The 15,625-nt window shown below is 33.3% G+C and overlaps 1 protein-coding gene across 2 annotated transcripts; it reads right to left on the bottom strand.

Moving 5' to 3' along the window:
* Window positions 1–5,333: 5,333 nt before the first annotated feature.
* Window positions 5,334–9,447, bottom strand: LOC149561995 (abscisic acid 8'-hydroxylase 3-like). Of its 2 annotated transcripts, XM_089823853.1 has the most exons (9): window positions 9,196–9,447; window positions 8,157–8,475; window positions 7,902–8,051; window positions 6,951–7,190; window positions 6,539–6,643; window positions 6,372–6,450; window positions 6,172–6,278; window positions 5,898–6,016; window positions 5,334–5,731 (listed from the first exon to the last, which is right to left on the bottom strand). In XM_089823853.1, the coding sequence occupies exons 1-9, from the start codon at window positions 9,390–9,392 to the stop codon at window positions 5,632–5,634; spliced, it is 1,416 nt and encodes a 471-aa protein (XP_089679979.1). In that variant the 5' UTR covers window positions 9,393–9,447; the 3' UTR covers window positions 5,334–5,631. The 2 variants fall into 2 exon arrangements, with proteins under 2 accessions (XP_089679979.1, XP_089679978.1); XM_089823852.1 differs by having other exon boundaries at window positions 7,902–8,475.
* Window positions 9,448–15,625: the final 6,178 nt, after the last annotated feature.

The raw sequence follows: 15,625 nt of genomic DNA on the forward strand, positions 1-15,625 counted from the left end.
AATCCTCCTTATGTTTCATGTAAAATTTGGAAGGAACAAGATAACATGATATTCAGGGATAAAGCTACTACCAGTGTAGGGGTGGTGCAACAGGTTATCAGACTCCTAAAGGAAAGTAGTGGAATCTAGTAGTGGACACCACCCCTCCCAAACCCCCCGGATAGAGTTGATAGGTACTAGGATTTTGCCTGGGCAGTGAGGCATATGGTGGCATAGTTTGAAAACTCCAAAGCCTTGTCTAGGAAGAATAAGGTGTTGAACCCACTGCCTAAGACATGGTTTAATCTTGATTTTGATGGTTTGGCCTTTGTGGGAAGTTCTGCTATTGGGGGTGTTTTACGCAATTCCATAGGGAAAATGGTTATGACTTATTCTAGAAACTATGGAGTTGGCTCAAATAATGAAGCTAAAGCCTTGCCTCTTTTGTGGGGATTAAGACTCATGAGGGAACATGGACTTAAATGGCTAATGGTTGAGGGGGATTCAATGCTAATTATCAAAGTAGTTAAAGGGGATAGTTAGAGTTGTTGGGTGATCAAGGTGATAATTGAGGAAATTTGTAAGATGATGGAGGAATAACAAGAAATTTAGGTGGATCATATTTATTATGAAGGTAATGGCATGGTAGATGAGTTGGCTAATTTTGTACATAGTGTCATCAGGTTAGCTAAATGGGAAGACATCAGCCTAATTCCATCATCAACTAAACTATTGATAGAATGTGAAAGTACTTTTAACACTACCATATGAATCATCACACCAAGTGGCATATTTTAAAGTTTCCACATGAGTAGGAAAGCAAAAGGGCTCATAAAGTTTACGTTTGGAAAGATTATATGTGAACACACTTTTATGATCTCCTTTTGCAAAAGGAAAATGGTAATGGATTCGCATAGATTTAAAAATCTGACTGTAAAAGATAATAATAACATCTCGCTCATACCTCGTTACATTCACAACTAGCATCATGTGATTATGGAAAGAAAGGGACAACTCACATGAGCCATGGAAAGAGATATTTTGGGCTTCAAAAAACTTTATGGCACTGTGATGGCTTTCTACTGCCTTTACATTTCCATCTTGAGTATATTTTATTTAACTTCTGAAAATTGTCTCACTTCAAACTCGACGATGTCAGAAAATTCAAAGGAGTTGGTGGAGAAATTTGAAGAGTTAGTGGTTGAGTTGGGTGTTGGTATGGGCACTAGTGATTGTATTGAACCTATGGGAGTGGAGAAGAGTGAAGTGGTGACTGTTTATCTATGGGAGGGCTACTTGTTACACTTTATGGAAGGGATGATAAAACATGAGGAAAACATCTCTATGTAGTACTTCAATTTATGGAATGAGAGAAGGGTGGCCATCAATGAGATGAGTTTTGAAATCACTAAGGATCTTATTGCTAGGGTTGGTGGTTTTCCCATGGGTGGCAAGAACTAGTACAAACAAGCTCACATGAAAAATGAAAGCAGCCTACAAAAATTCTTCAAGTTTAATGCAGAACCAATTCATATGCAAGGTGGGTTCTCCAGGAAACACCTCCCTAAACCCTAGGGTGTCATCTCCTATGCTATTATGAGATACATAACTCTGGAGGATTGGTTTTAGATACTATATTTTTACCATTTCCCCATCCTCAACCATTATAAAAATCTAGATCAAATCTCTTTTCTATTCCTTTTGCTAAATTCTTTGGAAGAATGAATAAGTTGTATATCCTTCACCTTGCCCAAAATCTTCCACTCTTATTTAACCCTCTAGCTACTATGATCCAGCCTCTCTTGACCTTGGCTATGGGCCTAGCCATAAAAATATTAATAAAACCCCTAATCTGAGGTCAAAATTAGCTTCGTAGACTTTGACATGGATACTAGGAAGAGAAAATAGAGTGCTCGTAGATCGAGCAAACACCTACAAATGGAGAATTTTAAGTCCCCTCCCAAATAGGTCCTTAACTCAGAATCTACTGAAACTGACATTAATTGACTTAAGAGGAAGAAACCCCACCAAGAAATTGGCAAAAGGTTTGGCTCCAACTCTCCCAGCTCCTCCCATATTTATGATACCCTGGAGGCTAACCCTTCCTAGGCCAGAAGTGGTGGTGATGACATTACTTCCCCTAGGAAGGGGAGGGGGGAAGGAAAGCATAACTATGATTAGAGTTATTATAAGGCTTGGCTTGACAGGCTTGAATAGTCAATGAAGGATTTGGAAAATAATCATATTGGCATCTAACAAAGATTTGAAAGCTTGGCTAAGTTCTCCACTAAAGTTATGTAATCTACGGCTACCACCTTGTACTTTCTTCAGGTGAACAAGGATGTAAAGGACTAGGGAAAGGAAAGAGAGAGTTCTCACACCATATACAGCTTCCTAATGGAGGACTGGATGAAGACCCTCCTAGAGAAACCTATCAAGGAGGGGATGATTGGGAATAGGGATGGACCAGAGGCAAAGGATGTGGAGGAACCAATTAAGAAGAAGGGAAATTAGCCCAATTGGCTATTTTTCTTTTTGTTTTAATGTTATCATGTAATATGAACTTGATTCCCTACAAAGATTTTTTTTACTTGTATAAATTTAATGGTTCGATTGATAGTAGTAGTATGATGTTTTATTGATGGAGTATTTTTCCTACTTATATGCTTGATAATAGCAGGACTGATATTGTTAGGGTTTCTATGGATTATGTTAGTTTTTTGAAGTATAAAACTAATATTGGTTAGATGATAGAGAGGTAACCTCCAACTGATCTTTCAGCCTTTTTGTACTATGGGGTCAGCCCCCATCTCTCTTGGCTCCTATCTATATTCTTCAAAAATAAATTGATAAAATAGATATGTTACTTTATTAATTAAACAAAAGTGGAACTAATATGCTAATCTTATACATTAAATGTGTAAGAATTATGAATTATGTTATAGAACTTTTGTATACGCTCTCATGCATTGATTTTAAAGTGTGAAAAATAATAATTACAATCTTTCGTTGAGTGGAGTTTAAATTGCAATTTATCTTGTATGACACAACATTTCATTATAGAGCCTAAAGCATAATTTACCTTGGATGACACCACATATATTTGAAATTTTCACATTTCTTTACACAACTTAAATTGGAATTTACCTTGGATGACATGACATATATTTACTTACACCTTTCATTACATAACTTTAATTGGAATTTAGCTCGGATGACACGACATATACTTAAAACTTATAAGTTTCATTACATATCTTAAATTAGAATTTAGCTTAGATTTAAAACTTACATGTTTCATTACACAACTTGCCACTATAAAAATACCTACTACAAATATTTTGTTTCAGCTGTCTTTGGATTTACTCCCATTTTATATTGGAAAAATCTCAATTGTAACTTAGACTTAACTGACCCTTGCAATTTGATAATTTTCTATTAATGGATTGAAGAATTGCACTTCAACTTGTACACTAAATTTATTAGCCAAACTATTTAAAAACACAACTTTTTTTATTGCCTTCCAAAATTGAAAAAAAAAAAATTTATCATTTGACATAGGAGATTTTGAAACGGAAAGCTCAAAAACAACCCTATATAAAAAGGGGCATGACAGTCATAAATATTTTAGAAAATTCACAATGGTATTTTATAATAATAACAGATTTTTAGATGGAAGCCGTAAGATCTGGGTGCAACAGAGATGAAGGACATGACTAGTTGCTCCTTGGTCTCAACTAATTTGGATTCTAACAAGAGCATATCAACTGCCCAGGTTGGTCATGGACTTGCGGCCAGTGAGCTTTTGGTGCTGATGTTCCTGGTGAGGTGGACTTTGTGCTGTTTATGTGGGCAGACTGTGTTATCAAAGATAGCCTTTGTTTGGCTCTTACGCCTCCAGTTAGCAATAAAGAATGCATAGCAGATGGAAGACACTTGAGGTTACAGAAGTGGGTATATATTATTATTCTATGCTGCAGTCTTGGCATAATCTTAGACAATTTTTGATGTAATGGTTTTCTAAATTTTATTAATTTTTTTATGGGTATCTGACCTTTCATTTTTTTCAAAAATTACCATCTAAAAAAGTGATGATAGCTGCTTTTTAATTCAATTGTATATAATTTTTTATATATTTTTTGTGATCGATATCATATATATTTTGAATCGTTCTGTAATCTATGATCACATACTTTGATCTATGATCACCAACATTTTAAGTCATATGTTTTGATCAACCATCACCCATGTACCAAAAACTAAAGATTGAAAAAAAAATAACAATAAGCTTCTTAAGGTATTAGGGTGCAACAGTAACATCCATTCTATTCCATACCCTTTTCACAGTGCATGTTTTTAAAGGCTAAGCTTCACAGGAAGGCCTTACATTGGAACGGGGAAAAGCCCATATTCAATCCTATAATCAGGAGTCCCATCTGCACAAGATACACAGAAATTTTGGTGCCCGTCTTCTTGTTATTCCAGACACCCTTGGGAAGGATATCTTACTCTTCGTTTTAGGTTTTCTATTTTATTTTTCTATATGTAAATTATTATGAAATTAGTAAGTTTTAATATTTTTGGTTTAGAAATTAGTAGTAAAATATATATGCTTAGCTTCACAGATATTAAATATTTTTGAAATACTTTTTATAAAAGTTGAGAGGCCGCATTTAATTAAATAAGAGAAATAATATATATTTTCATTACACATTTTAAATTTTATCTTGGACAACATAATTAATTCAACACATTTTCTTAAATTAGGATGACACTACATATATTTATAACTTATATGTTTCATTACACAACTTTATTTAGAATTTAATATATTTAAAATTTACACGTTTCATTACATAACTTAAATTAAAATCTTTGGATGACACCACAGATATTTATAGCTTACACATATTTATAGCTTACACGTTTCATCACATAGCTTCAATTTTACCTAGACGACATGACATATATTTAAAATTTACACATCTCATTACATCATTTAAATTGGAATTTAGCTTGTATGACACGACGTGTATTTAGGACATACACATTTCATTACACTTTTTAAATTGGAATTTATCTTAGATGACATGACATACACTTGAACTTTTTATTACGTAGCTTGCCATCATTAAAAACAAATGTCACCTACAACTGCTTTTTCAATTGTAACTTAGACTTGAAATCATAATGCTAAAGCTCTATATGCTTAACATTTTGCAATGAGAAATAATCTTTTACTAATGAGTTGAAGAATTACACTTCAACGTAAACTAAATTTATCAGCTAAACAAATTCAACATTACATACAAGATTCTGAAACCAACATATAGAAAATAAGCTGAAAACAAGTCTACATATAAAAATCACATAAGAGTCATAACATGTTTTACAGAATTTACAATAGTATTATACAATAACAGATTTTTACAGTCAATAAAAGTGATGATAGTTGTTTTTCAATTCAATTGTCTATGAGTGATCCCTATCATTTATATCTTGAATCTCTCCTTAATCTATCATCACATACTATAATCTATGCTTTGAATCCATCACCGCCACCAATGTACCCAAAACTAAATATTTGCCTATCCATGGTCCATGCAAACTGTTTGGCTGCACCAAAAACATCCACTCTATTCCAGGCCTTTTTCAGTGTATTTTCTTGCGACTGAGCTTCACAGGAAGGCCTTGCATTGGAACAGGAAAAGGCCCATATTGAATCCCATTATCAGGCCCCACAACCTCCCATCTGCACAAAATGCACAACAACAATCTTAGTGCCCGTCTTCTTGTTATTTATTAAACCCTTGCAAGGACGACTTACTCTTTGTTTAGGCTTTTCAACCACATTCGCATTGATTAAAACATTGCATGGCATGTGACATATTGCATGTTGCAAGAGATATATTACGTACCGATATTTCGTGGTAAGGTGATGGAGGAGGATAAGGATCTCAAGTTTTGCGAGGTCTCTGCCTGGACACGAGTGAGCTCCATTTCCAAAGGGCAGAAACGTGTTGGGCTTGAGGGGCACCTGCAACCACAAGCCAAAAACACGCATCATCATCATCAATCATCTCTAAAATATAAGCTCCACTAGATTCAGATTGAGATTGCATCTTGTATTGTATTGTTTATCATGTCGGTTTAGAATTATAGATAGTGCATAAAAAAGGTCATTTTGCATGCCTCAAAGCGCGAAGGGTCGAACATTTGGGGGTCCGGGAAATTATCTGGACTGTGGTGAATGTTGCGAAACAAGGGCATAACTTTCCACCCTTTCGGAATCAGATAACCTAAATATAAGATGAGGACGACAAAGTTACAAATACAATAATCATAATATGGCTTTTAGTATTGATAAATAGTTAGATAGAGCTCTGCGTCACCTTTGTATTGTACATCTTGAACTGCTTCTCTAAAGGTGAAGGACAAAATTGTGGCCTTTCTTAATGTCTCCTGAATCACCTGCAGAGACAGTGATGTCTTTTCAGTGTTACAATACAATGACAAACCTCGAGTTCTGAAAATCTTTCTATGTTTTTGACCACCTTACCCTTGAAGATAATGGCATTTTCTTGGTGTCGGCCCATGTTAGATACCCTTGTTTTTCGTCACCTTTTTCTCCACCTTTTTCTTCTTGTATAGCCTCCTGTTCAGCCTGCAAATTCTCCCTCATATCAGGGGCTTTCACCCATGATTATAGAATAGTATCCCTCACATATCAGAGTCCTAAACAAGAGTATCTAAATTGCATCATTCACTCTTGAATATCAAATAGTGCCTCTCACATGTTAGAGTCCTAAACAAGAGTGCCTAAATTGCATCATTAACCCATGGATATTACATAGGGTCTCTCAAATAGTAGAGTATCAATAAATGAGAGTGTCTAAATTGGTTTCACCCATTAATATGACAAATAGTGAAAGTGTTTAAATTGTTTTCAGTGATGAATATTAATTATGTACCGTGACAGCTTCAAGGAGTTCAGCATCGTCTGTGAGGTACTTGAGAACCCACGTCAATACGCTGGCAGTTGTATCATGTGCAGCAAATATAACACCGATTATGTTGTCAGCAATCTGGTTGTCTGATAAAGGCTGCCTAGAGCTTCTCATTAGAGTCTGCAACAAACCCTCGTGAGATGACGATGACGACCTCCTCTCTGAAATGATTTTGCTCAAGATTTTGCTCAGTTCTTTCCTCGCCTGCAGCATTAGACACTTGTTAAAAAAGAAAGCATTCAAAGGTTCTCTCAAGCAAAAACTCTATATGTGCATGTACAAGTTAAAATGTTACACTGTCCATTTTGGTTTATATCAATGATTCATTTATAATTTATAATTGTAATAAAACAATCATAAATAATTCATTGTACATTTTCATTTGTGTAAATATTATTTTTTATAAAATCAAAGAATGGTTTTAGGAAGTCAAATTATATTACTATCATCATTACTTATTACTATCATCATACTAATTACTATTTACTAATTAATAAACATAACTAGGACCAAGATGAAGCTCTTTAGTATTCAATGAAAATTTTACCCTCATTTAGTTTATAACTAGCAACCCACCCTATCATATGACTCTCATCATTAAACATAAGTAGTCAACCCTAAATTCATATTACTCTCATCACTAAACATAAATAGTAAACCCTAAACCCTAAATTTTGACTTGTTTAGGTTAATAAATCAGATCATTAATCATTATAATTTTAAATGAACTAACTAAACAAATCAGATGTTAGAATATCTTGTTTCAATTTTAAACGTCTTGTTTAAGTCAAACACTTTCTCGATCATATTGATTAATTATTTGAAATTGTCCCTATTTTAGTACTTACAGAATTTCATCAAACGAAATGAATGCTGAAAATGTGCTGAAACAAAATTACTCATAGAACGTCCTACCTTCATGGCTTTGTGAAAGAGAGTTCCGCGGAGGTTGAGGGGCATGGAGTTGTATCCATTCTCCAGGGTGTGGTAATACTGCTTAATCTCATCTTGTTCCAGCACAGCGTGCCCACCAAATATAGAAACAAACGCCACATCGAAAGAAAACTGCAGGGCCAAAGGAACAAATGAGGAACATGTGAAAAATGAGAAAGCACAAATCTTATGGTACAATAAATGAGCGACATATTGAAAATAGTGGAAGGCACGAACCCGTTTCATTTCGTGGAAGGTGTTGACAGTTCTGTGTTCCCAGGAGTGGAGAGCGAGGAGAGCACGAGCTTCAATGGCAGGAACAATCTGGCGAATGGCGTCGGGAAGGAAGGAGAGTTTGACAAGGTGTCTGAGGTGTTTGTGGTAGTCGCCCTGGTGGAAGAAGAGCGCCTGAGGCCCCAGCATTCCCTCCTTACTCGCTGGAAATGTTGGTTTGAAGAGATGCTCTTGGCTCGCCAGCACAAACTTAGCCGCCTCTGGGCTCGCTATCATCACGCACGGGCATCCCAGAATATGCGTCTTGAATATATCGCCATACCTGCACCACGTAAACCCCACGTATATTTAATATCACAACACGCAAGCCACCAAACACGCACACCTGTTCTACCTACCCCCCAACATATGGGAAGCCAAATCTAATCTACATGCAATATTATTGCCAGCAATGCCTTCTAGCCAAACCTACACTGAGTTTCTTTCACCATGGAAGCGTTATCAAATTGCATTCAAACTAAGATTTGGGAGCTTAGCTCTACTATATCTTGATTAACTCTTTGAACTAAATCAAACTACCATCAATCTCTTTTATACGATGAATTTTTATATTGTTATCAAGATTCAATCTATATTTCATGATCATTAATTTATATATTAACCTATATTTCATGACCTATCTCTTGTTTAGAATCAAACTAATAATTCTATGGCCTATCTCTGGTTTAGAATGAAACTAATAATTCTATTCTTATGAATTCTATTCATTCTCATAAGAGATAAGAACCACTACTCATAAACTAATGATTCTATTTACAAACTAATACTCATGAAATTAGTAATTTTATTCATAATTCTACTTATAAAACTAGTGATTCTATTCATTCTTAGAAAAGATAGATTTTAATCAATATTCATAAAACATAAGTCAATGAATTTAACTTCAAAAATCACACAATGAAAAATCTACTAATACACTTGAAATTACGCTAACAAATTGTAGAAAAGAAAGGAAATCAAACTAGGATGAACTGATAGCCACCTTTTCTGCTTATCAGCGAAGAAGACGTTAGGATTCTGAGAATAAAGCTTAAATGTTTCTCCAAAATAAGGCCATCCCATGGTGCCCGGAGGCAATGGCAGAACTTTCCATTTCACAAACTCTTTATAACGCCGCCATGAACGAACTAACACACAGACCACAACGCACCCGATTAGGGTTGATAACAAAAACTCCATATTCTACTTGAATTTACCAAGAAATGCAGAGTGAGAGAGAAGAAGACGGAGAGGTTTAGATTGTTTGAAGGGGCACTGGATTTATATAGGGCATACCTCGCCTGATGCGCTCCCAATGAAAAGCAAACACGAGCAAATCAAAGTGTCTTACTACGATAGATTTGATTATGAAATTAGATATGGCACGTGTAAGGAGCTGCCACTCTCTTTGATTGGAGCCAAAATATGAAAAGATGGCGGCACCAAATGGAAGCCTCACAAGGCCTCATGAATTTGTGCGGTCCTCATTTCGCTCCACATCGATGGCCCAATTACTTCATTGCAAGCGCATCACACTGCCAATGATTGTGGGCCTTCAATCTCTACCACACAACACAAATTACGTGCACCTCACCTACTCATGATCCAACCAAATTACAGTGATTAAGAATTTGTTATGATTATTTATATGAACTTCATCGAGACATAACCTAGAGAATAGGTTTATCTAAAACGCACAATCCTACAAGTAAATCATTGCAACAAAAAATAAGCCATAGAGTATAAGTCTTCGCAGTGGCATTGATTCTAGTCAAGGATGATCATGCCTCTAGTGACGAAGCAAAGATCGAATGGTACTTCCCATAGTGTACTAAAAGGCTGTTCCTGTTTCCATTTTGGAATCAAAATACTTATGCCACTAAAGCAAGACAGAAAGCTCTATGGAAATGCAAACATGCCTGACATTGCTAAGGCTAAAGCTAAGGGACTTCACATTTAACCCCATTTCTTCCACAGATCCCTGATTTTCGTCAATACCTCATTGTGGGCAGTAGCAAGAACAGTTGCAGCTGCATCAATTGCCTTCTTCCAAATAGGAAATGGGCAGGAGACTATCATTAAGCAAGGAATAATTTATATGTAGCAGAGTGTTAGAATAATGTTTATTTAATAAAGTAGTAGTTGGGCATTTATTATAGTTTCTAGAAACATCCAGTTACAAGGAAGACTCTAGAAGTTTTCCCCACCATAATCTCTTTAGAATTCTTCAGAAGCCTGCACACATCTATAAGTAGATCAGCCTGCCCATACATGGATGTAACAATTTGATAGTGTTTATAGAATAAGTTTTAGTTTCCTCTGTGCATCTCTGCTCTATTCCAGTGTATTCTGCTGCTCTATTTTAACTCTGTTTTGCTGGTCATTTTTGCTCTGTTTTACAGTCTGTGTTGCTGTTACTAATAGTTCATCATGGTATCAAAGCAAAAACAGATTCTTGGGTTTCTCAATAGATTTATAGTTGTTCTTTCTGTTCTTCTGTGTTGTATTATTTATGAAGAAGAGTTTAAAGAGCTTCTCATTGGCTGTGTAGACTTCTGCTTAAGGGAATCTAGCACTTTTGTTTACAAAGTGAAGCTGTTAAAGGTTAAGCCATGGTTAAAAATCCTTGCAAGGTCTGCAGAAAAGAATTGTTGCTGCTTTGAGTATGAAGAGGTGTCTCCACTAGAGAAGATCAAGCTAACTCTGCTAAGAAAACTGATTTGGATTTTACTGTCACCATGGACTATAGTTAAGCATCTGATCAGCTGGAAGGAATCCAAAACAATTTTTGTGTAAAAATGCAAAAGCTTCTAGATTGCCTCAAGGAGAAGGTAGACAATTAATCAAGGTTAAAGAAAAGGTAAGTTTAATTCTAAATTTGCAAGATCTTACTTAGGCAGAATAAAAGTTTTTTATTACAATGAGAAAACAAGGCAAAAGAGTGTTAAAGGAAAATGCAAATTTAATTTTCAAAATAGAGAATTTAGAACAATAATTAATAAAGGTGAAGAAAGAAAATATAGGTTTAATTTGTGAAAAGAATTTTTTGCAGGAAGAATTGATAAAGTTAAGAAAATAAATGAGTGTAGAAAAATGTAACTTTTTAAATCAGATTAGTGTTTATATAGATGCAAACGGGGAGCTAGAACAATAATTAAAGTCATTTGATATTGTTAAGAAAAGAAATGAAGAATTGGAGAGAGAAATGAAGAAATTAGAAGTAGAGAATGACTTGTTAAAAAAATGAATTAAATCAATCACTCACTTCGAGGAATGTATGCTTGAAGACAAAATCACTATGTGATATTTCGTGTAGTAAACAATATTTGGAAGATTTGGAATCATCACTTGATAAATGTGTTTTTAAAGATAACAAGGAATCATAGAACCCATTCTAGCAACAATGAGACCAAAGTATGAAGAACTAGGATATACAACAGATGAAAGAAATGATGTCATTGGTTCAAGCAAATTTGTTCAAAGTAAACAATATATGCAATGTTCAAATTGTAATAAGAAAGGACACACAAAAGACAAGTGTTGGGATCTACATCCATGTAATATTTGTGGCTTAAAGACTCATAGTGAAAAGATGTGTTGGAATAAAAAGTGTAAAAATATTTGTATGGACAAGTGCTTAAAAATGGACTTTGGATGGAGCTATAGATCAAGTTGGCAAAAGATTGTAGGTATGATCAAAGGTTTGTTTAAGTGCAAATTTTCAAGTGTGAGCAATAATTAAAATCCTTCAAAGTGTGAATTCTCAAGGAGGAGTACAAGTGGTTTGAGAAAATCAGAATCATTGTCGAAGAATGAGATTTCATAAAGGAGAAAAGCCTAGAGATCGTTTCCCCACTATTGAGATGATATTTTTGTCAAGTCTTTGAAGGGTTTGTGGTAATCCAAACCACTTTCTTGGGTGAGAAATCTAAAGCAAAAATAAAATGTATTAGTTGAAAAATCTCAAATGGTTATGGGTAAATAATTAAAAACCAAAAGTATAATGATAAGAGAAACAAAGTGATAGTGATATGTAGAACAAAGATTGTATGTTGTAAATGGGTACCTAAGAAGGCTGAATGCCGAGACCCATCCTATTTGAATTTTTAATTTATCTCACATATAGATCCATTAGTGGTAGAAATTAAAGAAGGGTGTTAGAATAATGTTTATTTAATAAATTAGTAGTTGGGCATTTATTATAGTTTCTAGAAACATCCAGTTACAAGGAAGACTCCAGAAGTTTTCCCCGCCGTAGTCTCTATAGAATTCTCCAGAAGGCTGCACACATCTATAAGTAGATCAGCCTGCCCCATACATGGATGTAACAATTTGATAGTGTTTATAGAATAAGTTTTAGTTTCTTTTGTGCATCTCTGCTCTATTCTAGTGTATTTTGCTACTCTGTTTTAACTATGTTTTGCTGATCGTTTCTACTCTGTTTTATAGTCTGTGATGCTATTATTAATAGTTCACCATAGAGGAACATATTTTTCTGAAATTATTTGTGAATAAGGGGGAAGATAATTAATTATATTAGAGAGAGGGAGAGGGAGAAAGTGGGGGAGGACCATAAATATATTTAAAAGTACCTTAGACTGTGAAAGTGTTAAGGGAAAGAGCCACACTCATTGTATATAGGCATTGTTTACATAGATGAAACAATGGAAATAATTATCTTATTTCATAAATATCTCATGTTTAGCAATTATTTGATAAGTTAACCTTATAGATCTTTTCTTACAAGGTAATGTTCAATACATACATGGGAATAAAGGAGGAGGACATACTATTGTTCAACAAGTGACATTAGATGAATGTAATTGTGTTTGTTGATTCTAGAGATATAGAATATGTATCTCTTTACAATTGATTTTCTAGATAAAGTCATCAATAGAAAAAAGTTGAACAAAAATAAATGTCTCATAATTCAAATAGACTAAATTGATGCACCTAATGGTGCAATTGTTGCTTGAGCAGCTTGAGTCCCCTCTACAGAAGAAGGGAAAAGAATTTGTAACTAAAGTTTTTCCATGGATTGTATTATTTTTCTATTTAGAAAAACTTAAGTTATTAACAATTAATTAATTAAATTCTACATGATTACCTAATTACTTCAATAATTCTAAAGAGCTTTGTTTCAAATTGTCAATTTTGAAAGAAATTCAATTCTTAGATTTAATGAAATTGTAAGTGTGTTCTTACCACCCACATTGCATGTGACTCTTGCTACAATTCCTCCATGATATTTAGGAAATAGATTTGGATTGAGAATCTAATATACATTTTGAAGACTACAAAAATTTCTAATAATATTAAACTATTTCTTAAACAAATGAAAGATTAGATCAAGATCAAGATATCTTAGGAAGGTGTTGTTTCCTTGTAGCAAACTCACTAACCTTTGACCTAACAGACAACTACCCTATCATAATTCTAAAACAATAATCTAAAACACTGACATCTTTTAGCAAATAGCACTAAAATGTGATTAGATATGTCACAAACCCTTTACTAAGGATAAAATCCAATGGAGCATGCAACCACTTATTCTCATGACCCTCTTCTTTCTCCCCTATTTTTTTTTTACAAACTAGGAGGTAGCTAAGTGCCCCAGCAACCCAACAATGTTGTCTAAAGATTATTGAAATTCTAATATTTTTAAAAATAAATTCTTAAACTTAATAAAGACAAGACTAAACTAAATAAATTAAATAGATAATATTCTTTCTCACATAGGATTCCCAATTGTCCTTTTGGGAAAGTTTAACTCTTTGTCATATTACATAACATTGCCTGGTGGATAATGAAATGGCCATGACCAAACTAGATTCCATCAGACTCTAACACATCAGACAAAATATTTTTGAAAAACTATTTAAAATCATATACTTCTCATTTTCCATGTGATAAAAAAATTCCCCTCTTGTATGAAAGCATGTGAAAGCATTTTTAACAGTGTCAAGCATTTTATATTTATCCCCTTTTTAATAATGTACATTTTATATTTTAATTCGTGTAATCCCTTTTTAATTCATATGAAAATGATTGCATCCTTGAGAGAAATAGCATGCTCTCCCTATTTCACATCTCAGACATACATTTTCACCATACATATGTATTTTTACTAGAAATAAGATTTGTTACCACAAATTCCACTTTTCTTCTCCATTGTATAATTTTAAGTCATGGGATATTTATTTTAATGAAATATTCTCCATCAAAGGACATTCAAACTATGAAAATAGTCCTATCAAATAATAAAATATTTCCCTCCTTCTGACGTAGGCTAATGCTAAGTTTATTAAAAGCTTTCTAGTTTAGATTTATCATTTTAATTTTATTATAAAATTAATTCAGATTGTAAAACATGATACTTTTGATACTTTTAAGATTTTTAATATTATATTTTTTTTTAAAAAATCATTCTATTAAAAATATTATATATACTTATAATATACAATATTTTAATAAATACTATTATATATATTATTATTATAAAAAAAAAAATAATAATATTTATAAATAAATTTAAATATTCTATATAATATAATAAATTTATTAAATAATAAAAATTAAATTTATACTAAAACTAAAGATAAGTACTAAGCCATTACTTGTTGTAATGGTTCTTTGCCCTTTTAACGTAATTGGCCATTCATATTAATCACTTCCTTAATCACTTTTCGCTATCTATGAATTATTGGCATCCAACTTTAAACAAAGCACTATTCATGCTCTCATCTGATCAATAATTTTATCATATTTTTTTTTTAACATAAAACACCAAATCTATAATCTTCTTCTAATATAAACTTTCTTCATCCATCAAACAAGAACTCCGCTTCTTGTTTTATTCACAAGTTCCTTGATTTTAACAACCATGTTATCATTGAAAAAAAATCTTTTGATTAGAAACCATTATCATTGCTCATATTTATGCATATTTTTGGCCCTTTCAAAATAATGGATATGAGCATGAAATAAATTTATGGGATTGTATAATGTTCACGTATTTATCAACTCTAATATGAAATCTAATAGAGATATTATTGGCAAAAAGTTGTACCTGTTCAATAGCTCCATGGTATCTGTGAGGAAATAAATGTGGATTGACAATTTAATGTATATCAAGGTTATGTTCCCAATTTAGTTACCTTTAACATCATTATGGATATGCATGTAAAGGTCAAGAAGTACTATATTATGTTAGAACTATATAGAGATAAGCAGAATGTTGACTTCAAAGTAGATAAAGCCAATTACAATGGGGACAGGCTAATCTCCATCCAAAGTGTATTAAAACAAAAAAGAGTCAAACTTTTTTTTTTCTAGATTCATGAATATGTAGTGATTTTTTCTTTTTTTTTGTTATTTTGACTACAAACTATGTAGATCATGAAGATCAAATGCTGAAATTTTTAGAAAAATCT

This window comes from Cupressus sempervirens, chromosome 4 (assembly GCF_028749045.1).
Source record: "Cupressus sempervirens isolate cs-2001-9-10 chromosome 4, ASM2874904v1, whole genome shotgun sequence".
Taxonomy (NCBI): Eukaryota; Viridiplantae; Streptophyta; class Pinopsida; order Cupressales; family Cupressaceae; genus Cupressus; species Cupressus sempervirens.

What these genes read in the sequence shown, in the direction of transcription:
- LOC149561995 (XM_089823852.1), bottom strand. Translation starts at nt 9,392, where the DNA reads ATGGAGTTTTTGTTATCAACCCTAATCGGGTGCGTTGTGGTCTGTGTG. An exon ending in TCTTTCACAAAGCCATGAAG is followed by an intron (nt 7,191 to 7,901) that starts GTAGGACGTTCT and finishes CTAATGCTGCAG; the next exon opens with GCGAGGAAAGAACTGAGCAA. An exon ending in AACTCCTTGAAGCTGTCACG is followed by an intron (nt 6,644 to 6,950) that starts GTACATAATTAA and finishes GAGAATTTGCAG; the next exon opens with GCTGAACAGGAGGCTATACA.